This window comes from Alosa pseudoharengus, unplaced genomic scaffold, assembly GCF_046254945.1.
Source record: "Alosa pseudoharengus isolate Yale_2024_CS ecotype anadromous, Long Island Sound unplaced genomic scaffold, YU_APseudo_1.1 YU_APseudo_1.1_scf_11, whole genome shotgun sequence".
Taxonomy (NCBI): Eukaryota; Metazoa; Chordata; class Actinopteri; order Clupeiformes; family Clupeidae; genus Alosa; species Alosa pseudoharengus.
This window is the reverse complement of record NW_027468576.1, coordinates 10,490,154-10,517,406: the sequence shown is the minus strand read 5'-3', so window position 1 is coordinate 10,517,406 and position 27,253 is coordinate 10,490,154. Positions and strand designations below refer to the sequence as shown.

At 42.7% G+C, this 27,253-nt stretch overlaps 4 protein-coding genes across 7 annotated transcripts in view; 3 read left to right on the top strand and 1 right to left on the bottom strand.

The window, feature by feature from the left end:
- The first annotated feature begins 278 nt into the window (after nucleotides 1–278).
- LOC143116698 (biotin-dependent 3-methylcrotonyl-coenzyme A carboxylase beta1 subunit) lies at nucleotides 279–8,872 on the top strand. 2 transcript variants are annotated; one of them, XM_076277980.1, is made up of 13 exons: nucleotides 279–368; nucleotides 711–1,040; nucleotides 1,173–1,369; nucleotides 1,863–2,041; nucleotides 2,135–2,215; nucleotides 2,579–2,757; nucleotides 3,314–3,509; nucleotides 3,981–4,072; nucleotides 4,939–5,095; nucleotides 5,881–6,003; nucleotides 6,745–6,869; nucleotides 7,357–7,438; nucleotides 8,614–8,872. In XM_076277980.1, the coding sequence occupies exons 1-13, from the start codon at nucleotides 349–351 to the stop codon at nucleotides 8,698–8,700; spliced, it is 1,848 nt and encodes a 615-aa protein (XP_076134095.1). In that variant the 5' UTR covers nucleotides 279–348; the 3' UTR covers nucleotides 8,701–8,872. The 2 variants fall into 2 exon arrangements, 1 of the variants encoding a protein (XP_076134095.1); XR_012985900.1 differs by lacking the exons at nucleotides 7,357–7,438; nucleotides 8,614–8,872 and adding an exon at nucleotides 6,300–6,387 and having other exon boundaries at nucleotides 6,745–6,807.
- Nucleotides 8,873–9,057: 185 nt separating this feature from the next.
- Nucleotides 9,058–15,987, bottom strand: LOC143114631 (retinal Mueller cells isomerohydrolase). 2 transcript variants are annotated; one of them, XM_076276326.1, is made up of 14 exons: nucleotides 15,722–15,987; nucleotides 15,371–15,453; nucleotides 14,669–14,819; nucleotides 13,889–13,996; nucleotides 13,637–13,778; nucleotides 12,975–13,122; nucleotides 12,802–12,883; nucleotides 12,476–12,608; nucleotides 12,194–12,333; nucleotides 11,941–12,070; nucleotides 10,810–10,924; nucleotides 10,449–10,543; nucleotides 10,245–10,356; nucleotides 9,058–9,873 (listed from the first exon to the last, which is right to left on the bottom strand). In XM_076276326.1, the coding sequence occupies exons 1-14, from the start codon at nucleotides 15,730–15,732 to the stop codon at nucleotides 9,725–9,727; spliced, it is 1,599 nt and encodes a 532-aa protein (XP_076132441.1). In that variant the 5' UTR covers nucleotides 15,733–15,987; the 3' UTR covers nucleotides 9,058–9,724. The 2 variants fall into 2 exon arrangements, with proteins under 2 accessions (XP_076132441.1, XP_076132451.1); XM_076276336.1 differs by lacking the exons at nucleotides 14,669–14,819; nucleotides 15,371–15,453; nucleotides 15,722–15,987 and adding an exon at nucleotides 14,558–14,568.
- Nucleotides 15,988–19,060: 3,073 nt separating this feature from the next.
- Nucleotides 19,061–20,846, top strand: coa7 (cytochrome c oxidase assembly factor 7). The gene is made up of 3 exons (XM_076276315.1): nucleotides 19,061–19,488; nucleotides 19,678–19,818; nucleotides 20,115–20,846. Exons 1-3 carry the CDS (start codon nucleotides 19,383–19,385, stop codon nucleotides 20,555–20,557), a joined length of 690 nt encoding a protein of 229 aa, XP_076132430.1. The 5' UTR covers nucleotides 19,061–19,382; the 3' UTR covers nucleotides 20,558–20,846.
- Nucleotides 20,847–21,637: 791 nt separating this feature from the next.
- ralgps2 (Ral GEF with PH domain and SH3 binding motif 2) overlaps nucleotides 21,638–27,253 on the top strand; it is a 119,491-nt gene continuing 113,875 nt past the window's right edge. For both annotated transcript variants that reach the window (XM_076277974.1, XM_076277972.1), the window contains exon 1: nucleotides 21,638–21,788. The gene's annotated coding sequence lies outside the window, so the exon portion shown is untranslated. The remainder of the gene's footprint in view (nucleotides 21,789–27,253) is intronic.

Genomic DNA, 27,253 nt, shown 5'->3' with positions numbered 1-27,253 from the left:
CACCATCAGTGGTCCTGATAGATAAACTAAGGTCTTGCATATTTGCACAAGGAATAAGGCAACTATACAAAATTAATATATAATTGCAGTTACTGCGAGGATAAAAATGATGTCATCTATAACTTTTAGCTGAACAAAGAACACTCATTTAGTTTGTGATTGTTAATGTGATTACTTGTAAAATAATGCCCCCTAATGGTAATTATTGAGCATCACAGGGAATGGGCGGTCTGCTTTGTTTCCTTCCAGACTTTGTTCAATGTAACACCAAATAACTTGTTTGCTACAGGAGAAGGGAGACATAGCTAACTAGCTAATATCACAGATCTATTTGATACATTAATTGTCATGTACAGATGCATACTGAGGTAAGCCCTGTGGTTATGTTCAGCGAAACGTGATCTTTACTAGTAAAATCTTAATGAAAATATGGAAACTGCTTCTTTGGATATTGTCGTTAAGCTAACAATACAAATAACATTTTTGTGGTGACTAATTCATATTTTCACCTGGCATAAGGAACAACAGAAGGAAAACATATAGGTTAACGTTAACGTTACACATGCAGTAACGTTATATCAATGGCATTGAAGATGAAACAAGAACATGTTTATTTAGAGGGCAGTGAATGTGACATTTCATCTTCTCCTTGTCACTTTTACTTTTAATTGCTGTAACAAGAGTGTCACCAGCTAATTTATTGTTGACAGGGGTTTGAGTATCGAAGGTTGTGTCGATGTGTCCTCATGCCTACGACAACAAAGGGTCTCGGATAAAAAGTGGAGTGTTTTTACTCGAAGTCGACTTCACCACCGGTGTATCCATTCATGGATATCACCAGTAACGGCGGATCGGGGGCAACCTTTGACACACTTCTTGTCTGCACCAATTATGCACCAGCAAACACAGTCCAAGTCCATGAGCATTGCGCGAAGAAAGCGTCTACCCAGTGCCTTTCCAGTCGTAGAAGGAGCCCTACACCCAATTCAGAATCACGTATTTGAACTAAACTTAAAGAACAGCCTGGTCTGCCAAGAGCGGTAATTTGACATCTCTCTCGCTCTCTCTCCCTCCCTCCCTCTCTCTCTTTTTTTCCTCTCAGCACCAGTAGACTTTGCATCTTGCACATTGTGTTTTACTATAACAATCTACTTGAATGATTTTCTTTCCAGATATCATAAATATGTTGCGCAGGTGCAAAAGGGGGGTGGCGAGAATGCGGTTCTGCGTCACACACAGAGAAACAAAAAGCTCTTGGTCAGAGATCGCCTTCACAGGTTGCTTGATGATGAAGACTACCTAGAGTTGTCCCCTTTCGCAGGGCTGGGACTACCCTACGGTGACATCCCCTCGGCTGGCTGTCTAACTGGTAGGTAGCTCTCCGAGAGTGATAAGAAAGCCTGGAAATTAGTGGAATAGGATTACAATAATACAGTGGTTCTCAAACTTTTTCTGTCATTCCCACTTTGGAGGTGGAAAAAATTCAAGCCGCCACCTGTCATGTCTATATTCCCCACTAGTGGGGCCTGCCCCACACTTTGAGAACCACTGCAAGAACAGAAGCAGCAAGTCTGCCCAGAGGCACTGCTTGAACTGTTGGACCTTATGGAAGTTTATATTAAGGCATTAAGGCAATAGTAGCTAATAAAAGCTTTTAAAAATGTCATAGATAAAAAGAACCCGTGCTGTTGTCTGTTGCCAATGTAATAATTGAATTTCACTAAAGGAGTAACAATTAGACTAAAGGAGTAAACAATTAGAGAGTGAGTGTTATTATCAGTGGCCGCAACATCTTCTCAAGTAGATGCAAATATGAGGATTTTGACAGAAGCCATTTCCCCCTCACTTCTTTACCCCCAAAGGCATTGGCAGGATCAATGGACTATGGTGTGTGTTCATAGCCAACGACGCCACTGTGAAGGGTGGCACTGCATACCCTATTACTGTCAAGAAGCAGCTCCGGGCCCAAGATGTAGCCATGCAGAACCGGCTGCCCTGTGTGTACTTAGTGGACAGTGGTGGGGCCTTTCTCCCTCTGCAGGCAAGTAGAGAAAGAATCATTGAACTGATGCATTCAGGCTTGTGTGTCTTGTCTGGGAATATAACATAGCCACTTGCCCTCTCTCATTCTTAGTCAGAAATCTTCCCTGACAAAAACCAAGGAGGACGCACTTTCTACAACGAAGCAGTAATGTCTGCTATGAAAATACCCCAGGTAAGGAAGAATTACACAAATAAGGACACCTAGATATATCTACATTTTGATAAACAATCAATAAACCATATAGAGACCTTTCTGACACAAGAGGATCACCAGTAAGTTCTGATTTAATAATATACTGATTAAACATATTTGTTATCAATGTTTAACAATTAACTAGAATTAATTTCTGAGGAACAGCAAACACACTAATTATAGATGTTCTGTCAAAGTCCGCGTGTGTAAAGTGTATGGCTACCTCCAGTACATTACTAGTCAGCGTGTGTTAAGTGTATGGCTACCTCCAGTACATTACTAGTTTCCTTGCTGTTCCTCTGCACTGTAATTTGTTAAACACTTCTCTTGTTTGGCCTGTAGGTGGCAATAGTTTGTGGCTCCTGCACTGCAGGTGGTGCCTACATTCCCACCATGGCCGAGGAGACGGTGATGGTTCACAAGATCGGAACCATCTTCCTCGGGGGCCCCCCACTGGTGAAGGCGGCCACAGGGGAGGAGGTCACCCCAGAGGACCTGGGTGGAGCGCGCCTGCATGCAGAGTGAGTGAGTGAGTAACAGAGAGAAGCTAGTGACATAGAAAACTGTGTTATTTGAATGGTAGCCGCGAGTATCAGAGTAACATGTTGTGTAACAGTGGAGATATCATCCGGTTGTAATGGGGAAAAGAAAGCCTTGGAAACATTGTGTGTATACACCAAGCATGATTTATGATTGTGTCAATTATTCAGTAGAGTATTGTGATTTGTCAAGAATTAATATATATGGAACCCAAGGAGCAGGTTAGACTCTAAATGATAGAGTATTGGGTGAGACTTGCTAAATGGTTAATATCTTGGCACTGGAAACACTAAGATCTTTTTTTTAAATAAATCAGAAAACAGCAGAATAAAACCTGGAATAAAAGCTGTCTGAATATGGCACTTTAAACACAAGCCCAAAGGGCCATTTTGTATTTCCTGTCAGTGCAGTCATCTTAACAACAATAACAGCTGCTGCTGCTGTTCTCTTTCTCCTATGTGTACTGCTCCTGATGGGGCCATGTGTGTGTGTGTGTGTGTGTGTGTGTGTGGTGCCGTGCGGTGCTGCTGTGTTTAGAGTGAGTGGCTGTGTGGACCACTTTGCCACCGTGGAGCAGGACGCCTTCGAGGCCACCAGGAACATCATCTCCACCCTGAACTTTGAACTCCCGGAGGAGGTCGAGGCCGGGCTCGTGGAAGAGCCTCTGCACAGCTCTGGCGACCTGCTGGGCCTCGCTCCCAAGACCTACCACCACAGCCTGGACGCCAAGCTGGTCAGGAACCCAAATGTGTTAAATAAAACAGTAACTCAAGAACACAGCAACTGCAGTAATTATGAATAAAATCCTGGTCACTTGTAGAGTAGATCAGATAGGGTGTTAGTTTGACCCTAACCCTATGGCAAGATGGATAGGTGAGGTGTGTAAAAATGAATCATCTATCTATGTCTCTTTTAAAAACACTCAAGTACTTTTGACTCTGCCATAGTGCACTGCAGAAAGTCCTACAAAAAAGTGATCTTATTGTAAGTAAGGGGATTGATCTAACCATTTATATGTGCATGTATGACTACTAGCCTGGACTATGTTTGGTTTGACTCCACCATGTTGTTTACATGATCATATCTTACTCAGAATAACACAGGATGGTGTGTATATACAGTCACTGACAGTAGAGGTTAGAAATGCCCTTGCGGGGAAGATTAGGGCATTTCTTATTAATGTTTCCAAACGCTTTGTCCTCAGATTGTGAGTCGACTCACAGATGGCAGTAAGTTCCAGGAGTTCAAAGCTCGGTACGGAACCACTCTTCTCACGGGGTTTGGCAGAATTGACGGGTGAGCAGAGATCATGTACTACTTCAAAATGAAGAACTCTTTTCCAAAACACTATAAATCCATTTTTGAAAACATTAATAACTCACATTATTTAATTGTGTATTTCAGATAATATCAGTAAAAGTGCAGCTGTGTTGTTTTGATTGAGTAAAGCATTATTGAAAATGCATTAAAATGGTGGATATAGCGTTTTGAGAAAAAAGAACTCTTCAAAGGCAACACTGCACTGTACTGTATGTGTCCAGGCCACATATATTAGTGTGTATGTGTATTACATATAATATTATTGTTGTGGTTATTGTGAATTTCAATGGCATATTCTTTAGACTGCAAATCGATTATAAAAGTTTTTCAAACAATCTCCTGTTAAGATATGTGTCAAACTAAACAAACTGTGCTGTGACTGTTGAGGGGTTAACGTTGCTCCGCGCATCAGATCGCTGTGCCCCCTGTGCCTAGTTAGCCGTATCTTTGATTATTCTAAACCAGGCCTGGATTCTGCGGGGCCATCTCTCTGAATACAGGCTGGGAACAGGGGAGAATAACTCTCTTCAGGCAGCTTTTATCTACTTTCACAAAGAGCTTCTCTCCCCCCACCCACCCCACCCTCGCCCAAGAACTGCTTGTTGCCATGGCAGCAGAGTGTTCTGGATGCAGAGAAATGCAGTCTGAGAGAATCAGGTGGTATTACACCAGTAATCAGTCTGCTAGATGGCGCCGATTACTAGATAAAAGTCCCTTGTCCAGTTTCGTCGTCTCAGACGTCAGAACAACTAAATCATCTCTGTGCGTCTGTGTCCCGTTAAGACAGCTGAGCCCCGGCCACTGACGCCCCCAACGGGATTTGTCGTCTTGTGTGCCCACAGGCATCTGGTGGGCATTGTTGCAAACAATGGCGAGCTCACATGTGAAGCTTCGTTGAAGGGCACCCACTTTGTTTCGCTGTGTGATCAGAGGGACGTCCCGCTCATATTCCTCCAGAACACGGCCCCACACCCTGGGCTGACGCTGTCCACGGACAAGGTAGGCCTGCAGTCGTACTCGCCCTAGCCTCTTCTGGGAAACGGCTGACACTTTTACACACTGGAATAGTCATGGCATTAATGATGTCTTTGATAATTTGTTGTGATTGTGTGTACACACACACTTCCTCACTCCATGCTCTTTCTCTCTCACACACACACTTACACACACGCACAAACACACACAGACACACACAAACACACACACACACTGTTGGGGCTGGTGGGGGCTGGGCTGGTGGAGGCTGGTGGGAACGCTGCTGTTGTTGGAGAGTGGTTGTGGAATGTAGTTGTGCACGGTGAAGAGGATTAGACAGAGCGATGCTGATACTTAGAGCGCATGTGTGAGTCGTGTCCCTCAGTCCCTCTCTCTGTCAAAACACTCTACAAAAAAGAGAGAATGTGTGTGAGAAGGTTAGGAAACTGTTTAATTAAGGACTAAGTTGGTCATTGTACACAAGTACTACGAAAACATTGCTTGGAGGTAGCCTGAGATGCCCGATGAAGATAGAGTGGATGTAAAAAACAGTAAAAGTAAACAAGACTGAATATAAAATGGCATGAGAAAGAGCCTGCGGGACAAACTGCACCATCACTATAAGACACAATATTTAATCACGAGTAAAGAGTTAGAGCATGAATGGAAAGGACTGCCGTAAGTATTATGTTCTGTGAGCGTCACTGAGCAAGTGAACATGTAAACAGTCCTTAAATAACCAGATGTAACCAATAGCCAGTTTTGGTGTGTCAAACCTCCCTCTCCACTTCTCTCTGTCACTCCCTCAGGCCGAGGCGAACACTAACCGTCTGAAGGCTCAGGGTTCCATGATGTCTGCGGTGGCCTGCGCCTCCACGCCGAGAATCACTGTGGTGATCGGGGGTTGCCATGGCGCTGACAGCTATGCCATGGTACCGTAGAAAAAATGCTTTATAATTTCATGGTTCGATAGATAGATAGATAGATAGATAGATAGGTAGATAGATAGATAGATAGATACTTTATTGATCCCCAGGGGAAATTCAAGGTCTCAGTAGCATACAGACAATACACACACATTCACTAACAGCAGAAAAAGTAATTAAAAGTATATAATATAAAAAACACAACTAAGCAATAAGGACAGTAGAAGATAAATAATATACTAAATATACTAAAATACAAATTATACTAACTAACACTTAATCTAAATCAATTCTAAAAACAGTATCCACATAGTGGGTGATTAATCAATCAAGAGGCGCTTGCAATGACTGAGGCAGGGACTGAGCCTGTGATTCTCTGTGCATAGTAAGGTAAGGTAAAGTGCTCTGTGTGAATGAATGAATGAGTGTCATGGTGATAGTGCAAATGAGTAAGTGCAACAGTGCAAGAATAAAATCTATATATCTATATATATATAACTATATTAAGTAAAGGTATAAGTGTGGTGTTCATTGTGTGGTGGAATTCTGTCTCCAAACACAGCACAGACTCAAAATAAACATGATCCAGACAAAACACCTACACAATTGGCCTTTCAAAGAGACAATGTAACTTACATGCAGAGTGTATATTAAGTGTATATTAAGCATTGAATGTGGACAACGTTGTCGAGATGGTTTCCTGAAAACTGAAGGTCAATTTTGTTGTGAATTTCCTGTCTGTTTTAGTGTGGACGGGCATTTGACCCCAACTTCCTGTTCCTGTGGCCCAACGCCAGGGTGTCCCTGGTGGCGCCCGGATGTTCTGAAGCTCTCGGGCACGAGGAAGAGGAGGCTGTGCAGCTCGACAAAAAGTAACACTTTTACTGTGGCCCCAATAAACAACTGCTGCAACTGTATCCCAATGAAAAGATACAGTTCAACTGTCCTCACCTGCCGCATACATGTATTCAATCACAATATTCAGTATTCTTTAATTTAACCTAGAAATTAGGAAACATTACAAATAACAAGAATGTTTACTGTAATAGTATCTTGTCTCTGAAGCACTTAAAGGAACACTGCAACTTCAGCTTATTTGTCGTCTCCCCCAGAGTTAGACAAGAGAATACATACCTTTCCCTTCTGTTTGTGTAATAACCCAATCTGACACCATTAGCCAAGCTTAGCATCATTTACTGGAAGTGGGTCACACCAGTTAGCCTATAGCCAGCCTATAGCTAAAACGGAGCTAAAGGCTGACTATTTTAAACCACATCCAGACTACTTTGTAGGCACCGTGGCAAACAAGCAAATGACCCAAAAAGTTGCGGCGTTCCTTTAAGCTGTTGCTGTTTGCAGGCTGGAGGATGAGAGCAGTGCGTTCTTCTCCTCTGGGAGGTTGTGGGACGACGGAGTGATTCTGCCCCAGGACACCAGGAAGGTAAAAAACACCAAAGCCACCAACTAACATCTCACTGTGGTCTGAAACGTTTCCGTCATACATCCACCAAATGGCTGACTAGCGAGATCCTGCCAGATAAAGACCAACCCCTCAGAGTCAGAGTGTTCTAATGTTCTAATAGTGGATTTTTATACAGATTTGGTGTTGATTGTCTCCGAAGTCAACCACACTCATAGTATTTGAGGTGTGTTCAAATTAACAAAGGCAAACATTTGCCAAGTTTTTAGTTTGAAAAAAAGTTCTTCAACACAATATACAACACAATATACATACACAAATATACAACACAATATACATACACAAATATACAACACAATACACAAATATCCTCTAAAAGGACACAGTCTTGAAAGGTAAATTCAGTGTTGGCTTTTTAAAAGCTGCATTGTTGACGGAACAATTCACTCTTTTCCAGGTTAAGCCAGAGAGTTTTCCAAAGTGTTCCAAAATGTTGAGAATGGCCGACACAGATATGTCTGGGTCTGTTATGAGAAGAATGAGATCATTAGCATAGGCTGAAATTTGATGAGGTCGCCTCTCTCCAACAATACCTTTAAAAGTCATGAGGTAGATCTTAACGAACATATGTCGATGACTAAGAATGATGGACTGAAAAACAAAAGAAGTTCACGTAAAAAGCATTCCGCTGGAGTGTTGCCATGTGTTGACGGAATCCACCAAATTTGAACACGCATCAGGTCTGGTGCAGAGTGAGGGACAGCTATGAGCCAGAATCAGACACTATTCTAGGCACTCGCTAGGCAAAGTGTGACTCTGAGAAAGGTCATGCACATGAATGGTGGATCAGTGCCAGATCAGAGCCAGATCTGGGCCGAGCATGGGCCGGATGCGTCGCCTGGTCAGCCCCATCACAGTCCGGTCTGACTCAGCAGAGAAACTGTTCCTTCCCAGGGTTACCACAGGCATCCCATAATTAAACCCAGCTGCTGCTCAGTTTGAAATGGAAAAGTTTAAAAGCTCTCTCATTCTCTATCACACACACTAACACACACACAATCATAGGAATTTACGACTTGTTTTAGTCCTGCTTGCATTGTCTGCTCGGTTTCAGTTTGTGAAGTTCATAAATATTTTGGCTGAGATGAGAAAACATGGCTGAGATGAGCTGTTGTGTTTTTTCTCTCTCTCTCTAGATATTGAGCAACTGTTTGAAAATCATCAAACAACAAGACTACCAGATTTCCAAGGAAAAGCAGCGGACGCCATTACTTCGACTGTAGCTCTACCTCAATTACCACAGGGAATCCTTTCTCTGCAAGTTTTAGAAGACTTTATTTTTAACACCTAAGTGCTAATCCTTTCAACTGTATACCTGTAATTTATAAGCCAACAAAAGACAATGCAATGTTTGTTTTGTAAAGAATAAAGTAATTTCTTTGTAATTAATTTTAAGCTTTGGACCTTGGACTTCAGTGTATCTAGGCACTATTCTCTTATTATATCAGTAGTAGTAGTAGTATTAGAGTGTTGAAAAGACAAAAGGCAGCAACTTTAAAATGACAACACACACAGAAGTTTCTTATTCCTGATATACTTCAGGATATTTTTATTCAAACCTATATACACAAACTACACAGTCCATTTTCAATTACACCCCATATAGTTAAAGGTGAAATATGAAATATTAAAAGGTAAAATATTCAGAAATGATTAACAATAATGATTTCACATTATTTATACACATTTGTTGCACACCAGGGATCTATGATACAAAACGATATTAGTGGTATGTTCAGAATAAAGCACGATTAGTGGTATGTTGAGAATATTTTTGTGTAAAAACGCTCAGTTGTTCCCTTTAAAATGTAAACTGAAGAGACAAGCAACAAGGCAGTACCCACAAACATTTCCCTCTACTTGCTGAATCTGATGCATCTTGGGCTTTGGGCTCAACATATCCTTTATGTGTTTTTTTCGTAGGGGACCTCTCAGTTCTTTTTCTGAGGTATTTCTTTATATACATTTACTATTATTAGGTCTGACAAATGTAAAAAAAGAAATATAAACAATGCAACCAAAATCCCTGAAACAAATGGCATACACAGGAATGCAGGGAGAACTGTATTTTATAATGCCTTTCAAATAAAGTAGGTTCTTAGTTTTCAGAGGTACTTTTTTGACAAGAGGAACTAGACATTACACTATTAAACACCCCCACCACGTGGGTACTGGGGCCTCCACTAAGTTTGCCTCTTTGGCCCTTTCCTCTTCCGGTCCTCTGTCAGCGTGTTGCTGTTGCATCCCTCAGGGCTTGTACATCCCGTGGAAGGTCACTGGGATGATGACCTCAACGGAGGCACGGGCGATCTCCGTGAGGTTCTTGGCGTCGAGGATGAGGAGGAAGGCTGGATGCTGGCCCTTCCCGGGGCTCACCACGATGCTCAGGAGCACGCCTGGAGGCAGAGGGGGAAGCTGCTGTCACACGTGCACCCAACTCATAATATGGTTCTTATGTGACACAAATGTTTGAAATATTTTCCCTTGGCATCACCCAGGCCTGACCCAAATACTAAGCCCAAGTTCGGACCTGATTCTCCGGCACTGTAGGGAATATTTCTGTGCCTGAAGTAATCAGAAACTTCCACATAATTATCTATTTAAACGTCCTGGCCCACATTTGAATTCATTCGGCACTGTGCCGGAGAACTTGCAGGCGGAGAGGGAGAGCTAAAGAGCAGTCGTGACTGGAGAACCCCTGCTGTGTCAGGGCTGGGAGGACCTTGTAAACCCTGTAGGGCAGCACAGTGTGTCCCATCTGGCTTACCGTCATCCTCTGCTGTGGCCTCAGGACTCTGCACAAACAGTGGCTCGGAGGGGTATGAGTCCGGCTCCTGCCATACCCATGATTCTTTGGACTTGACATTCAGCTTGCAGATCTGCAGGAGCACAAACATTGGTTATGCATGACGGGACTGCGAAACAGACACAGGAGTGCGGTCCAGACCTCCTGGTGTGCCGAGCTGCTCACCCTGTCTGGGATGAAGTGGTTCAGGCCGAGCCCGTAGGCGTAAGTGTAGTCTCTCCCTCCATGTGCGCTGTAGTTGATCTGGGGGAACTCAAAGGCTGTGGGAACAAGAAGGGAAGAGAGACTGGTCACTGTCCTCAGCATTTACAGTTTAAATTTCAACAAATGCAGTTGCGATTTGAGACATACTTGTTGACAGTACTGCAAAAAGCTTGTAAACCACTTTATTTGAACCCCTTTTAGCTATTTCTGAAGTGCTGCTGAAGTGCATACTGTATGCATGAGGGGGAACAACAACTGATCAGAATTGCATAGATCACCACATGAAAGGTGGTCAGTTGATGGAGGTGTATTTTGTATTTACCCTGGCGAGGTGCAGAGAAAAGGACCTCTGGTTCTAGCCAAATGGTTCCATCGCTGCGCATAACAGCTGTGGCGGTGGTGTAGGGTAGAGAGATTAGATTCTTCCCCTGCTCCTCCTGCAAACAAACACAGTCCTGACTTGGGCTTATTCAGACCGCAAATGTGGCATGTGTGCATTGTGTGTCTGTTTCATGGCTTTTTATATGTGCATTCATACCAGAAATGTCTCTGATGTGGTGCTGCTGCCTATTAAAACAATTATTCACTGTCTCTTTTGAATGGAAACGCTTCCAACACGCTTGCGTGTCGCGTGAAAAATAGGCGCCGGTTCTATTTCTAGCATGCACGTGTTTTCAGAGCAGCTTGAGCCGCGTCTGAGACCTGCGTGACACGCAGGCAGTGTGCTGTACACACTTTAACCTGTTAACACGAGCGCCGAAATGAAAACGGACAGATAATGCCGCTGACAGGCAGTCGCCACGCTTGGGGTCTGAATAGGCCCTTAGGGCTGTTTCACACCGGGTGCGTGGCGTGAGCGTGTTTTTATTTCGGCTCCCATGCTAGAAATAGGACCAACGCCTATTTTTCATGCGACACACAGGTGTGTTGGAAGCGATTCCATTCAAAACAGTGAAGGAACAAAATGAAGAGACATCTTAATTAGCAGAGAGACCGCCACAGACATGCGACGTTCACGCCACATACCCGGTGTGAAACAGGCATTAGTCATACAAGTACAGTATGTGAGGCATAGTTAGCCCAACGAGCCATAGGGTGTGTCTAGATTTCTAGGCTAAGGCATAGTAACATTAACGTTATTTCTATTTATTTAGGTAGGATGTGAAAGGGCTCTGCCCTCTCTAAATACACCTACAATATTATTTAATGCAGCATGTGCTAAACAAACATATGTTTTGTCCACTGGCCTGCCTCTGTATTGACCATTTAACAATTAAAACAGACTCTAGACGCTTTAAAAACATATAAACAATTGTTTTTTAAAGATGAGATACTAAGATATCTGCCATATCTGTAACATCTGTTAAAATCCTGAGAATCTCACCACAGTGCTCAAACCTTATGTTATAAACGCATCGAGTAGTGACATAATGGGACTGGTGGGATATCTCACCCTGTGCACATCGATGGGCAGGACGTATCTGCGCACTTCAGGCTGGGGAGCTCTCATGGCTTCCTTCTTGACCTCCTCCCAGTTCTGGCGCAGGTTGGCCAAGTACAGGTAGTTATACACAAACTCATGTCTGTGGGGCACAAGAGATTTCAGAAGCAGTGAAAACATGGGGATGTTTGAGTCAGACAGCCTTTAAATGATTCACTGAGAGGCAGTCCAAGAAATAAAGATGGTGGTGAAAAATAAACCCTACCCTTTCCAGGTGCAGAGATCAACAACAATAAATCCTTGGTCCTCATACGTATTTATGTGGTGGAAGACATTGAAAGCTGAGGTCCTGAATTTGTGGTCGATGTATCCCCCGGGATTCTTGGTGGCCACATGAAACCATGTCTGGAAAAATCAGATTTGGTTTAACTTTTAGTTCAAAGACTAATTAAGATTCATTAGAGAGTTACCTTCATCTTATTCCCATGGTGATATAACTTCATTCGATTTCTATGGTATGTTTTAAAGCTCATTATCTTGTGCGTACACCCATTGTTTCATTGCACTCAAAGCAATCCATGTAATTTGTTCCACGGATGCTCCAGGCACTCAGAAATTTCAGGAGGTTTATCTTCACCGAAGTCTCCACAAATACAAAGAAGTTTTCTGTCATTCCAAAGCTGGGGGGGATAAGGCACACAAGGTGATTAACATCTGCTTTTGGGAGAGACAATACCAGTGTTCTTGGCTATTTTCACAATGTTACAAAACTGTGTGTGTGTGTGTGTGTGTGTGTGTGTGTGTGTCAAACAAGAGACAAATACAGTAACCTTGAATCTTGAAGACAATACCAATGTTTTCATCTTGACTAACCTGTGAACGTAGGATGGCTTGAATCTTTCACTGCTAGGGAACTGCACAATCACTTCAGACTTCTCAATGGGATCTGATTTGTCTAAAAGAAAGATATTAAGGCTCTTTAGAGACCATGTTCTTCACAAATGGCTGTTCCATCTTGAATTGGATGGTTCGAAAGATCCACCTACCTTCCTGGATGGGAGGGATCTTAATAACATTGTAAGCCAGTGACATGTTTTTCCCGAAACAGTTGCCCATATTGTAGACTGTGCCATCTTTTTCAATATGGGGGTGGGCCGTTACACCATTGACTGAGATGTAGTTACACAGATCCACCTGTAAATTATTTTTAGATGTACAAGACAAAAATGCTTTTATAAATATGTTCAACTCTGTAGTTGTTGTAACTCTGACATGTGTTACGACCCCCTGTGCCCCTTGCATGGGCAGTGCAGCCCTAGCTTGCCCAATTAGATAATCATACACACCTGGTGAAGGTGTGTGGGTATTTAAGGGGTTGTTCTCTCTCTTGATTTGGGCACTTTTCTGTTAGGCACATTCTGTTGCAGGCACTTCTGGGTTATCTCTCTCCCACTAGCACTTTCTTTCTATCTTGGAACATCATACTGACTTTGGCATACACGCACCCACATGAACACACTTGCATACATGCTCTTACTTTCCCCTAGACATCTTTTGGTAATGCTTATTTATTGCTTTTGGTTACTTTTAAATAAATACTTTATTGATTAAAGTTATCTCTGTTGTCCCGACTCCCTCTTTATGTTGCGGCTTAGAGCCGGGTCGTAACACATGTCGTAAGATTGTTCATAAACGGCACATACTGCACCTTCTTGAGGGTTTCTAATGTGTCAGGGTCAACTTTAGTGATGTAATTGGTCTCTGTGCAAGCATAGAAGTCTTCACCAACTGGATAGACATTCACAAGGCAGTTATCTGTCACTTCAATGCCTTTGAAGTATGTGAAGAATCTACATACAGGGCAAATATGACAAAGTCATTAAGAGACGGTATACAATACAGAACACTACACTAAATGACCTGTACAAAACCAAATGATGCAAGATACTGTAGCACAAACCTGGAGAAGATGTTTTTACAAGGGTCTGGATAGGCTGCAGTGCCAAACTCAGTGATGACGACCCGTTTCTCTGTCATAGCTCGCACATAAGCATCAGTTCTGACAAACCTGGAAAGAGACGTGCTCCTGGATAAACTTGCATTGCATACAGCACCACAAAGTACAGACCAAGAAAACATCAGCAATGGCTCAGACTTTAGCACGGCCCATTATTTGGGAGACTATTCATTTTAGAACTCAATTCTATTTCTCTGGGCAAGTGATGCAACATTCTGATGTAACATTTCTGTGGTTGTGTGGTGGTGGGCGTCCAGGAAACCCTTTTCTTAATGAAAAACATCCCCAACCACACATAAGATTAAACATTCCTTCAAAATAACAGCTTGAGAATTTTGAAAAGGGACATTTTGTAAAGGGACATTTCAGAGGTCAATATACACTTATACAAAAGAATATACAATATACTAAAGAATACCTATAACACTTTACAATGTACAAAAGTAAGTCCCTTATCAAATATAGCTTCCTGATCAATTTGTGTTTGTTTACAGTTTTTGTTTTTTGCATAATCAACAACTGAAATGCAAACCTGAAACAGTACACCTTTATTCTAGTATCTTTATCTCTTTCATTACATCAGTTATGACACAACACAACACTGTGTGGTACCTTCGATAGTAGGTGACATTTTAACACTGTGTGGTACCTTCGATAGTAGGTGACATTTTAACACTGTGTGGTACCTTCCATAGTAGGTGACATTTTAACACTGTGTGGTACCTTCGATAGTAGGTAACGTGTCCATCCTTCAGGTCAAACTTATGCATGAGGGCCTGGCCATCAAACAGGTGGTAGAATGGCTCACTGCCCACCTCAAAGAGCCCAGGGCCCAGTCGCAACAGACTCCCAGTCAGCCAGGACGGAATCACACCTGCAAACGGCCAAAGCAATACAGTCTACATTTAAATCCCACTGGATCTACAGTAGAAGTGTCCTACAGAGCAAGGTTACTGGCTTACCCAGGTAACTTTGGGAGTTATCACTGATCTCAAAACAATATGTCACTTCAGAAGAAACACCTGCAGTTACTCCTGAAGTCATTGTTACTATTGCAGTCCCTCGTGTGTCTAAGCTCACATGTGTCTGAACACAAATATCAACATGAACATGAAGCCACTCATATGTGTGAAATGTGTGTGTGTGTGTGTGTGTGTGTGTGTGTGTGTAGCACTTAACAAGCATGTGTGGGTGTATGGATAGGTGTGGATCTAATTACATTTTTACTTCCCTTCCTGTTTATACAGTGCAACCTGATACTTCAACTAAATGATCTGGAGGTGCCCCTGTGTGTGGAAACCTGTCTCTGGATGACAAGGCCTCAAATAGTGGATCTTAAAGTGTATCACTAGGTTTAGTACTGTTACTGTTTATTACTAGATCTAAACAGCAGGCGTAATTGGAGATGGCCGAGTTGTGACATACCTGAGACCAGTGCTGGGATTGGCTCCGCCAGCTCTTCGCATGTCTCAAAGATTTTCTTATAGCCTCCTGCTGGATGCTCAATTCTTCACAAAGAGAAATACAGACATTTCAAGAACTGTATTTTCTCCATGAACATATAAAACATGCATGAGTATGATGAAAAAGTATGAAAGCAACCACAAAACGAAACTATTCAATAAATGCAATTTACAATATCACAGCTATACAAACAAATTCCCCCAAAAAAGTGCTTTTGGGAGACACAGAATATAGTCAGTTAGAAAATCTTTTAAGCCCTAACTTTTGAAAGTAATACAAAAACAAGAAGACAAAGCCTGGTTGTTTACTCACCGACTAACCATTTTGGGACTCAGCAGAACACACAGCGGGGTGAAGAAGCATACCACGAAGTGTGGAGCGAGTCGTCATTTACAAGCATTTATACGGGGTCTCTTTCCCAGACAGCCTTTGGGCTGCTCCTCAGCCAATCAGACCCTGAAACAAGAGTCTCTTTGTGCCTGGAGCTTGATCTTTTCCACTGGCGCTTCCACCTCGGCCAGTCCGCCACACTTTCTCAAGGAACTCTCCCCTCCTCCACCTCCTGCGGCTGCTGCATTTCTGTCCCAAATGAGAACCACATTTGTAAACCTGGGACAGGATTAACAACAAAGGGGGGACAGCAGGAAAGCCTCTTACGACAATTAGATTCATAGCTGAATAAAACACTGAATGAAAGTTGTTTTGAGTGGGTCAATGCAACAGGGTAGGCTACTGTAGAGGAATTTCCTAAGGATGCGTTGTACCCTTCAGGCATATAAATCTTTTTCCATAAAATCCCAAATTAACTGGGTATCCAAATGGGTGTGCTTAGGATCATAGATGCATCAGCAGGTTTAATAAGTAACTTTTCTGCTCCTAAGATAAAAGAATGTGCCAGACAGGGTAGAAAAACATGTCATTTATCATCTTCTGTTGCTTTGTGCTTCGAATGAAGCCTTGACAGCTCTACGTGAGACTTTCTCAAATGAGAAGCAGCTGAGACAAAACAATCAGCATTGTGATGTTCAACTCATTGCCCGAATGTTTAGCCTACCACTCAAATGTGAAAAAGGTAGCCTAGGCCAGGGGTTCCCGAACTTTTTCACGACAAGGCCCCCCAAATACCACTAGGTTCTGGCCAAGGACCCCCTTGATGTGTTATTAAACCCATCGACAATACTACGGCAAATGTAAAAATACATTAAGCTAATCCTAATAATTATTTTAGCCACAAGCACTTTGCGATGGAACATACAGTGTGTAAAAATAGCATTTGGGGCTTTCTGCTATATGAGAGCTATCACTTTACTATTATTCCCAGTCATTATCATGGAAAATATAATGTTCAGATATGCGACAAATTATTCCAATGGCATTGTATAACAACCCTCATAGTAATAGATATATTTTATTTTTTTCAAATGTATGTCTCTTTTATTTTTCTAACTTGCTGAGGCCCCCCTGGCACCCCCTCGCGGCCCCCACTTTGAAAACCACTGGCCTAGGCTATATGAGCAAGATGACCAAGATAGAAGATACAGCCTACGGCCATTAAATACTAAAAAAAAAAGTGTTTTTTTCTCTTTGCATTTTAATGCATAATGATATCCGTTCAGTTTAAACACATCACACATATCAATTTATCATCAAATCAAACATCAAATAAAGTTTCACAGCATTTTCCAGGATGCCCCTGTGTATCGTCCGCATGCTTGGAACACCCACAATCCTTAACAAGGTAGGCTACTTAATTGTAAACATCGTCTGTTTCAATTCAAATGTATTGTCACTGTGTAGGCTAAAATAGATGGTCTCGGGTAGGCTAATGTTGACAACTTTGAACTCTCACACGTGAAGAAGGCTAGGATTTAGCCTACCTGTTCCTACAACAATCTCAAGATTGGTGAGGAAACTTTTCGCTGTAAGGTTTTGCTTCTGCTCTGTATGCTAGTTGATTAAGATGAGAAAAAAAATATTGCATGTTTTTTCTAATGTTTAAATATGCAAATGAGACCCTATTTCATTAAAATGTGGTGAAATCCTTTAAGGAACCTGGTCAGGAGGCAGTGTTGACCTATTATTATTCCGGCCTTCAACGTGCCCAAAAGAAGAAAAGGATTGATTTTATTGAAGCAGTTAGACTATAAAGCAGGTATAAGGCAGATATTGCAGTGAAATGCCCAACAAACTCTTTAATTAAGCATAGGTGTATGCAGGCAGGCAGCCTGCCATACTTTGTAATGGCACAAACTGGCCCTGAGGAGTGGGAGTCCTGAGTATTAGGCTTCAGGGGGTATGTTGAGACTGGAACTGTAAGGATAAATGTCCTTAGGTTTTTTATTCAGTCATTCAATCATTATTGGGGTAAGTCAAGTCAAGTAAAGTCACCTTTATTTATATAGTGCATTTCATACACAGAGCTTGTTGGGCTTTTCACTGCAACATCTGCTTTATAGTCTAACCACTTCAATAAAATCAATCATTTTCTTCATATGGGCACGATGAAGGCCTGAATGGTATAATAGGTCAACACTGCCTCCTGACCAGGTTTCTTAAAGGCACACTATGCAGGTTTTTTAGCTTAATTTACCTTCATTTACCAGCTTCAGTCATTGGAATGGTTATATGACCTTTTTCGGGTTTAATGGTGGCCGTCTCGCTTCCCCCTAGCGCCTGTGAGCGGAAAAACCACCCTTGCAACTGTGGGCCGGCGGCCTTAGTGTCAGGAAGTATAAGAGTGTAACGAATTGCTTTACTGCATTCAAATACACACGCCAGGCACCGGCTAGAAAAAGGTAGCGATGGAGTTTCTCAGACATTCGTCATGACAGAGCAAGCGAAAAATAAGCAAAAAACGAAAAAAATAGTAGGCCTAAGGAAATTGCCAATACTGCATAGTTTACCTTTAAAGGTTTTCACCAACTCAGGCCCCCCAAATATACGTGTTTTCCCTTGGAAAAATAATTTTGAGCCTGGCTTTATCACACGATCTGATTTTGTTTATTAGCATGGTCTCATTTGCATATTTAAACATTAAAATAGAAAAAAACATGCAATAAATTTTTTTTTCTCATCTTAACATAATAAGCAATCAACTGAGACAGAGTTATGGTGATAGCTACAATTTTGTTTTACCCTATTCACCTGTAGTGTCTCGCCTTAATTATCTTAGCCTATTAGGCTATGCTAATTATGCAAATTTCCCAAAGTGCAACTTTTAGCAACCAATTCGAATTCCAGCCACTAGACCTATACAGTAGATTACATTTTTGCAATAAAACTTTAGGGTAGCCCTATGGGGGATGCAACTAGACTACTTGCTAAACCATAGAAAGCAGTTTTAATATCTTAGGGTTATGCTATATGCATGTTTATGCATTTCCTGTATTTGTTTTCCGAGCTGATCTCATGGACACTCTCTTTCCGGAGGTCGGGATTTAAAGTCGGGTCCTCCGAACGGCATGAAGGCGCAGACTGTTTCATAGTATGTTTTCCGACTGCTGGGAGGGAAATGCTGCTTCGTCTCTGAATGATCTGGCTCGACAGGATTCCATTCTACCAAGGAAGGATCCTTGAGGATCATGGACTTTGAGAAACAGCCTACGAGCCTACCTCGTTGCTAGCTGAACGGAACTCTACGGAAGCTCGTTGGATCAGAATGCGACACCCGGAAGAGGATGAGCAAAATTATTAAGCGGCAGTTACCAAAGAAGTTACCTAAACACTCGGTGGATGTTGTAACTGTCTGTCCATCACGATCTGTCTGAGATAGACCTAAAAAATCGAAAACTGGGATTTCACAGCAGCTGTCAAGTTAATTACCAGCGACCAGTGTTCCATAATTTGGGTCTTTTTCCGCGAATGTTATCGTTAGCAAAGTGTCTGCGTTAGCCACCAAGGTCACTGGATTGGGTGAACACGTGCGATTTTGCCACAGTGATTAAGTTTCTTGTCACCTTGATTGGTCGCAAAAATGGCTGGGTTGATTAATTTTGAAGACGAACAAGAAGTGAAGCAGTTCCTGGATAATTTGGGAGTTGAATTCAGCTATCAATGTTACCGCGAGAAGGACCCTGAAGGTAAGTGAATATTCGTTGCTATCCATGGTTGCTAGATGCGCTGTCCCTGACATTGGGGTGCTGAAAGGATATTTAGGAAAACTAATGAACTGAGCAATCGAAGCAACTTTCTTTGAGTGTTGATAGTATCTTCCTTGTATGACATTTCCTGTCGTGTTTTCCCCACAAATAATTTTATGTTTACACAAGGTTGTCAGCGACTTGCGGATTATCTGGAAGGAGTCAAGAGAAACTACGAATCAACTGCACAGGTTCTCAAGCATAACTGCGAGACAAACGGACACGGGGAGAGCTGCTACAAACTTGGGTCTTATTACGTTGCTGGCAAAGGTAACGTTTGACGTGAGTTATTGCGTACTTTATACAAAACAGGGCTTTGTTTGTGGGTGAATGTAGCACTTAGTATAGCTGTAACTAATACTATAACATACGATCATAAAACATTATTCTGACTCGTTTGTTTACTTCTAACAGCGTTAACGTGTTAAGCTACAGAGTGGGGCTGTATTTATGGCTTGAAGAGCTTTGTATCTACTTTAAAACCATACTCTCTTTCTCCTGAAGGCCAGGTCAGGTATATTTCAATCGTCACCTGCATAATTTAATTGACATTTTTCTCATACCAGGTGGATTGACTCAGTGCCTCAAGACGGCCTACTCATGTTTCCTGCGCTCCTGCAAAGCTGGTGGGAAGAAGTCAGTAGACGCCTGCCATAATGTGGGACTGCTGGCCCATGATGGGCGGTCCATGGAGGGTGGCCCAGATGCAGGGATAGCCCGGGAGTACTACGAGAAGGCCTGTACTGGGGGCTTTGCTCCCAGCTGCTTCAACCTGAGTGCACTCTACATTCAGGGCTCCCCAGGGTTAGAGAAGAATATGCCACTGGCACTGCAGTACTCCATGCGTGCATGTGAGCTAGGACATGTTTGGGGATGCTCAAATGCCAGCCGCATGTACAAACTTGGGGATGGGACACCCAAAGATGACCAAAAAGCAGAAGACCTGAAAAATAGGGCAAAGGAACTTCATGGACAGCAGAAAGAGCGACAGTTGAAATTTGGAGAATGAAGGAAGTATGAAACTTTACCTCAAGTGGCCGAGCAGCTGTTTTAGTGAAAACAGTGTTTATTCTTTGTGGAATCTGTAGGGCAGTGAAATAACTGTAATTGTCAGTGGGGACAGAGCTGTACAGACTGTTGTTTTGGAAGAAAAAGTGGTGCCATAAACTTTATCTTGATTGCCATTCCAACCAGTGCTATGCAATGCAGGAAAACTGTGTTTTTATTTTCAAGTAAAGTTTTCTCTCAATCACTGAAAAATATTCATTAAAATGGACAGTCATGCTTGTGATATTCAATTTCTTAGATTTTGTTTTTAATATGTATTTTTGATAAACTATGTTTGCATATGATTATGAAACGATTAACTGGGCTTTCCTTCTAAAAATGTAATATGTGATTTGATCCACAATTAACATACTCTATGTTAATCCATCAACATACTCTATTTTGAACACCTGTAATATGGACAGTTTACTTTGGATACTTTACATGGATGGCCACGAGAGGGAGCCACAGGTCACTATTTGTCTTTGGTCTACTGGTGTGCTCGTGCTGAAGCATATTCCCTACCAGTACCTTGGCAAATAATCTAGAGACACTCGAAGATACAAAGTAACCTTTACGATTTGTATTCCATGTATACCATATTTACACATTGTATTTCATGATCACGACCAGCTTACAAACGGGTTTCATCAACACTAGTGGATCCTGGCCTTGGGCAAATGCACGAAGTATCCACGTAGACCTACTTTCATCTGTCCTACTTTCAGTATATGAAAGAGGCGGATGATGCAGGTTTTAATATCCTTTAATATACGTGCCTTTATGCCATAGCAGAGAAAATCCAAGTTCAATTCGCTTGGATCATTAATCTCACATTTGTATGTAATGATTTCAGTTAATGTGAAACAAGGTGTAGTTAACATATTTGTTGGCATTCAACCATGTCCAGACATCTATCATGCCCTTGTTCTGAAGTTGGAGCGCAGTATCAGTGCACGCGGTTGACGAGCAAACAATTACCTTTGAGATGCACAGGCTTCCACAGCGAGGGTGGGATACGGTCCAGGCTCCTCCCCTCCTTGTACCCGCTCAACTCTCATTGAAAACACCGCACGGCTGTTGCTGAACGGAATGCTCTTCTTGGAGCAAAACGTTTGCTGTCCTCTGAGTGTGGATTGCATCAAACGACGCGCATAATATCGAAAAGGGAACAACTGAAAGAAACCCCAGAGGTTCGTTCAAATCAGTTGTTTTGATTTGTCTTGTTTGACATTAACGTAGGCAGCAGGCTTGGATGCTGCTGCAGGTTTTTCAAACAGCACACAGTTGGGAATGCTAACGTTAGCTTAGTAGCCTTGAGCTGGCTAACATTAGTCATGTTCTTAGTTGGAGATTAGCTAACGTCACTGTTAGCCCCTATATGTTTATATTGAGCCTTGTTTGAGATAATTACCGTTGGGTCATAAACTGTTAGCAGCTGATTTAATTGTAACGCTAGTGTGGTGAAGAGTAGCAGCTAACGTTATACTGTGATGGTGATTGTTACGTTCGGACAACTCGGCATCGAATAACGTTACACTAGCTAACGTTGGTACAACTTTGCATGCTAGCTGAGCCGTATTAATCCAGTTGTATCACTTTTCCGTTTAAGTCTTTGTCTCGGCTGTCCTTCTTATGCATGGCCACAGTTGACTGTTTGCCATCGTTTAATTAAATTGCTTCTTACATTGTTCTGGATTATGGGCTGTGGATGTGTTTAGAGTAGGACTGCTGCTACCCCTGAACATCCCGCCCAGATCCGGGGAGTGTCACGGACAGTACGTTGGGGTCCACACGAGCCAAGCCTCATCACTGAAGTTAGAACTAAACGGAGAAAGATTATTTGTTATGGGACTCATAGCCGATTTTCCATTTAGCCGTTGCAAAATTGTCTAACGACCGTTAACCCTTGCAGCATATCAAACCTGTTTTGCTACGCCTTCATCAAAGAATAACATTACTTAACCGTCCAACAGGATGCAAAAGCTATCGTCAACGTTATCAGCAGTAGTTAGCTTTCAGGCTCTTTTGTAAAGTCTGGCTATTCTAGCTGGACTAGTATCTACTAGCGAACGAGGCCGTACGTGCTCACAATGAGAAAATAAACAGCCAGTTTAACTAACGTTGACCAAACGAGTTTCAAAGTTCCATGTGCAGTATGTAACTTTTTGTGGTATAAAAGTAATACCATTGAGTTATTGGTTGTTGGAAGTTGTTTACGTCAACTTTTGGTGACAATGTAACGTTTAGTCTTGCATGTGAATGTTGCAAATCAGTGATCCTAAATTACATGTAATCTGGTAGCGCAGAGTGACACGACTTGGAACATTGTCAATACCACTGAATGGCGAGGCTCAAAACGTGTCCACCATCCAATCTCATTACATGGCCAACGTTAATGCCTCCTATCCTGCTTGAGCTTGAATGTAACGTTAGTTTCTCAAGCATTCTCAAGAGAATGTATCAATTGTAAAGCTAAGGATGGTTCTTACGTGTTCCAGGCAGTTGCTTGCGTCTTGGTTTGTTACATGTAGGCTAGTAACATGAGCAATTTTCTTTTAACTTTGTAGCGACTGTATGTAACATTAGGGTGTGGGGTTTATGACAAACATTTATAGCCTGTAATGACTCAAACTTCTCCTCAAAAGTGTTCCTTCTCGCCTCATGTACCAAAGTATCATGATTCATGAGAGTATTCTTTTTTTGTATATGGGGTAGGGAATGGTCTTATTTGTGAAAGACAATACTTTTTGAGCTTTAACCTATAGGTTGGAAGTTCAGATCTATAACAGGCATGGTTGCTGTGGATCTGGTGACCTGATTTACACAGGTTTCTTGGGTGTACACTCAAGTGAATGGATAGGCTACTGGAAATACAAATTGTTGAAGTGGTTTCAGATTAGGTTGCACTCACAAGAGATGTATCTGTGATGAGCATCTGCATGTGCTCAGATTTGTTTTTATCTGTCTAGATAAGGACTGAATGTGTTTTTGACTCAAAATATATGTAAAATAAAGACATATGTAAAATATGTCCTTTCACAAAAGATAGTTGTTTTTGTACCCCATTGTTATGCTAGGTGTAGGCTTATGATTTAGCAAAGTGCAACACGCCACTTTTTGCCTTAACTTGCCTCATACTCATGTGTAGTCTGAATGCCTGTTATTAACAGTTAATTCATGTTTGTGACAAAGCGGCAGGAACGCTGAAAGTCAAATGCGTTTCGCTGGCATGCTGAGAATTTATTTACCAAAGAAAGCTCAAAACCACTGCTATTAGTATACTGATGTTTGATGTCTGTTTTTGTTTTGTTTGGTCGCTGCTTTTGATCTGAAGAGAGAGCTTTTTCTTTCATGAAGTTCTTGCTTAGATTATTCATTCTGAACTGATGATCAGATATACAATTCATGTCTCTGAAATGACATGCTTTGTTTTTGCATGTGTCCAGATTTGTTTACAAATACCAAATGTGAACATCTGGCATGGTGGTAATCCCCTCATGCACTGGGCAGTCTGTCAGGGACAGTGCAGGAGCTCAGATTGACTGCGGTTAACTGGTTGGTCCCAGGAGACCTGTTTCACTTTGTTTTGAAGTGGACGATGTGAGGGCTGGCCGTTTTAAAAGAAGTCTGAACGGTGATTCATCAGCATTCTCTCTATCTTCAGTCAATGATCTGATCTCAGTCAGCATTGTTTGATGCTATCTGAGATGTCTGATTAGGTTAAAGACTGGGCCTGCTCCCTGCCCAGTCCTCTTCTCTCTCTCTGTTGCTCTCTGTTTTACCCTATCACACCATCCACTTATCTCTGTCTCTGTCTGTCTGTCTGTCTCTCTGTCTGTCTGTTTGATTGTCTCTCTCCCAGTAAAATGTCAGTTCTCTGTCTGGGAGAGTCGTGGGTCCATCCGTCTCCCCTATTGTTGCGCTGAAGCACTGTAGCCTCTGGAAATGTGATTAGTTGGAGATTACATCTGTGTGAAATGGGACTCCCCTGTGTGTGACCACCGCTTTCTTTTCACTGCTCCCCTCCCTGTGTGTGTGTGTGTGTGTGTGTGTGTGTGTGTGTGTGTGTGTGTGTGTGTGTGTGTGTGTGTGTGTGTGTGTGTGTGTGTGTGTGTGTGTGTGTGTGTGTGTGTGTGTGTGTGTGTGTGTGTGTGTGTGTGTGTGTGTGTGTGTGTGTGTGTGTGTGTGTGTGTGTGTGTGTGTGTGTGCGTGCATGTTTGGGTGTGTGTGCGTGTCACAGCTGTAGTTTGGCTCGAGTTTGCCTCCCCGTCCTGGGAGTTTGTCCCTGCTCAGATAACTGGGGGTTTTCTGAAATACAACACGAGTTCTTTGTGTATGAAAGTGTGCACACTCGCACTCTATTGCGGTTCACTATGCCATTGGGGTTGGTACTGGCAGTGGTGTGGTGCCTTGAAGTGGTGTCTTCTGCGTCGGTGTGTGGGAGGGGGGGGGGGGTAAATTCATATGCCTTTCACCCTCACATCTATTGATGTGCAGTGAGCTGGTCATAGAATCTCTCTCTCTCTCTCTCTCTCTCTCTCTCTCTCTCTCTCTCTCTCTCAAATTCAAATATGCTTTATTGGCACGACAAACCATATGATGCATTGCCAAAGCGTTCACAGGAATAATAATAATTAAAGAAAATACAAATACAAAATGCTATAAACATGTACAAACATTACAAACATTGTTACACTTCGTCACACACACACAGCACGTCACAACCATACAAGACCATTGTCTGTACACGTGCATAGGAAAACCAAGACAGGACAAAACAAAACAAACAGGAGACATGGTGTAACAGACTGGGGCTGGGGAGCAGTGTTGTGTTGAAGGGTGGAGGTAGTGGGGTGATTATCTTAAGTAATGCCTTCTTTCAGGTTATGGAGTGAGGACAAGAAGTGAAAATAAGTTGAGTCAGGTCAGGAGTGCTACTGGGATGACCTGGCATGTTCTGTGCAGAGTTCCCAGGCGGCGGGTTTGCCAGTGATCCTCTTTCAAGTCTCTTATCTGTGGGATCCAACGCAGTGCCAGGCAGCCCATGCTAGAAAACAAGCCACTGATTTATGATGGAAACATTTCTCTCATTTGGATGCTGCAGCACTGGGTGCATGGTTGTTATCAGAAGAGATGGCTTCTTATTCTCTTTTAAATCAGCGTTTCTATTTTAACTAAAGGAATCCGAGTAATACAAAATGAAACCAGGCAGAGCTGACTGCCTGATGTCCTATGTGTCTCGTGCTCTCATAAGCAGCAAGATCATGGCAGCAGGAAATGTTCAGCTGATTCGCTTTGGAGAGAGGGTGGCGTGACAAGCCTGACAGAGGGGGTAGGTCAATCGTGCACGGGCGAACTTTCCAGTAAAGTGGCTGGCAGTGAAGACCGACTGTTGAAGTGGGTGCTGGAGAACTGATAGTGCAGCTTGTTCTGTCTCACATCAGTGAAGATAACAGGTGTGTGTGTGTGATGGAGTGTGTGTGTGATAGAGCATGTGTGTGTCTGAAAGAGAGAGAGAGAGAGTGAGTGTGAGTGACGAGTCATATTTGTGATTTTACCATGACTGCAACTTGGCAACGGCCTTCATGTCCTTCGATAAACCGGGAGGGCAGAGCCACTGTGGAGTTGGCCACTGCTCTGGGTGTGGGCCAGGCTGAGATGGGTAATGCCAGCAACGGCAGCTTTCTAGGGGGGTGGAGGTTGTGCAGGCCTGGGACATGTCTGTTATGGTTCATGTCATGATTGGGTACAGCAGCCAGAGTTGATGTAGAACCCACACCAGTGTGCTGTTCTCCTCTCTCCCCTGAAGTAGAACCCACACCAGTGTGCTGTTCTCCTCTCTCCCCTGAAGTAGAACCCACACCAGTGTGCTGTTCTCCTCTTACCCCTGCAGCGCTGTTCTGCTTTTCTTTTCGCGCTGCATTTTTTCATTGTCCCGCTTTTCAATTCTCGTGCACCAAATCTTTGTTGCTCTATCTGCCACAATTAAAGGAAACGTCTTTGTCTATCAGTCCAGAGAGTCTGTCTATGTTTATGGCCTCAGTAAATGCCCTTGTTGATTTTTAAACCACAGTACTCATCACAAGCACTCCAGTTACGGTAAAACCACATCAATGATCACCACCCCCCACTCTCAAAAGGACATTTCTAGTGAAAGCTGTTTACAGTGTCCCAGTTCTCCTCCACAAACACATGCACACGTAATGTTACATTTATGAATGCCAGAGACATTGTTTATTGATGTATCGTTGTCCTTTTTGAGGGTGGGTGTGGAGTCTTTCTTGTCCTCAGACAAAGCATTATAAATAATTTAGCAGTGAACGCTTACACTGTGTGTTACTGCACATGTGCTTAAGGCTGAAGCCGTGTGTGTTTGTGTGTAGCTCCTCATTGTTTTGTTTGTTTACGTCTCCGTGTGATGTGGAGCGCTGGCTTCCTACTTCCTCAGTGAAAGTCCTCCGCAGTGGCGCAGGACGGCCACCGAGCCACGCAGCTACGTGACGTGGAGCACAGGAAGTGACACGTCGGGGCCCACAGCTTGGGCTTGGCGAGCTGCAGCTGCCTGAGTGCTGAGAAACCTACGCGCACACACACACTTCGCCACTCTTACCACAACACAGAAGTAGACGTGTGTGTGTGTGTGTGTGTGTGTGTG

Coding starts and splice junctions, on each gene's coding strand:
- LOC143116698 (XM_076277980.1), top strand. CDS start 349: ATGTACAGATGCATACTGAG. Junction 369..710: donor ATGTACAGATGCATACTGAG/GTAAGCCCTGTG, acceptor TATTGTTGACAG/GGGTTTGAGTATCGAAGGTT. Junction 5,096..5,880: donor TGACGCTGTCCACGGACAAG/GTAGGCCTGCAG, acceptor TCACTCCCTCAG/GCCGAGGCGAACACTAACCG.
- LOC143114631 (XM_076276326.1), bottom strand. Junction 14,820..15,370: donor AATCCCAGCACTGGTCTCAG/GTATGTCACAAC, acceptor GGCCGTTTGCAG/GTGTGATTCCGTCCTGGCTG. Junction 10,544..10,809: donor TTTCTCTGCACCTCGCCAGG/GTAAATACAAAA, acceptor TTGTTCCCACAG/CCTTTGAGTTCCCCCAGATC.
- coa7 (XM_076276315.1), top strand. CDS start 19,383: ATGGCTGGGTTGATTAATTTTGAAGACGAACAAGAAGTGAAGCAGTTC. Junction 19,489..19,677: donor CCGCGAGAAGGACCCTGAAG/GTAAGTGAATAT, acceptor TGTTTACACAAG/GTTGTCAGCGACTTGCGGAT. Junction 19,819..20,114: donor TTATTACGTTGCTGGCAAAG/GTAACGTTTGAC, acceptor TTCTCATACCAG/GTGGATTGACTCAGTGCCTC.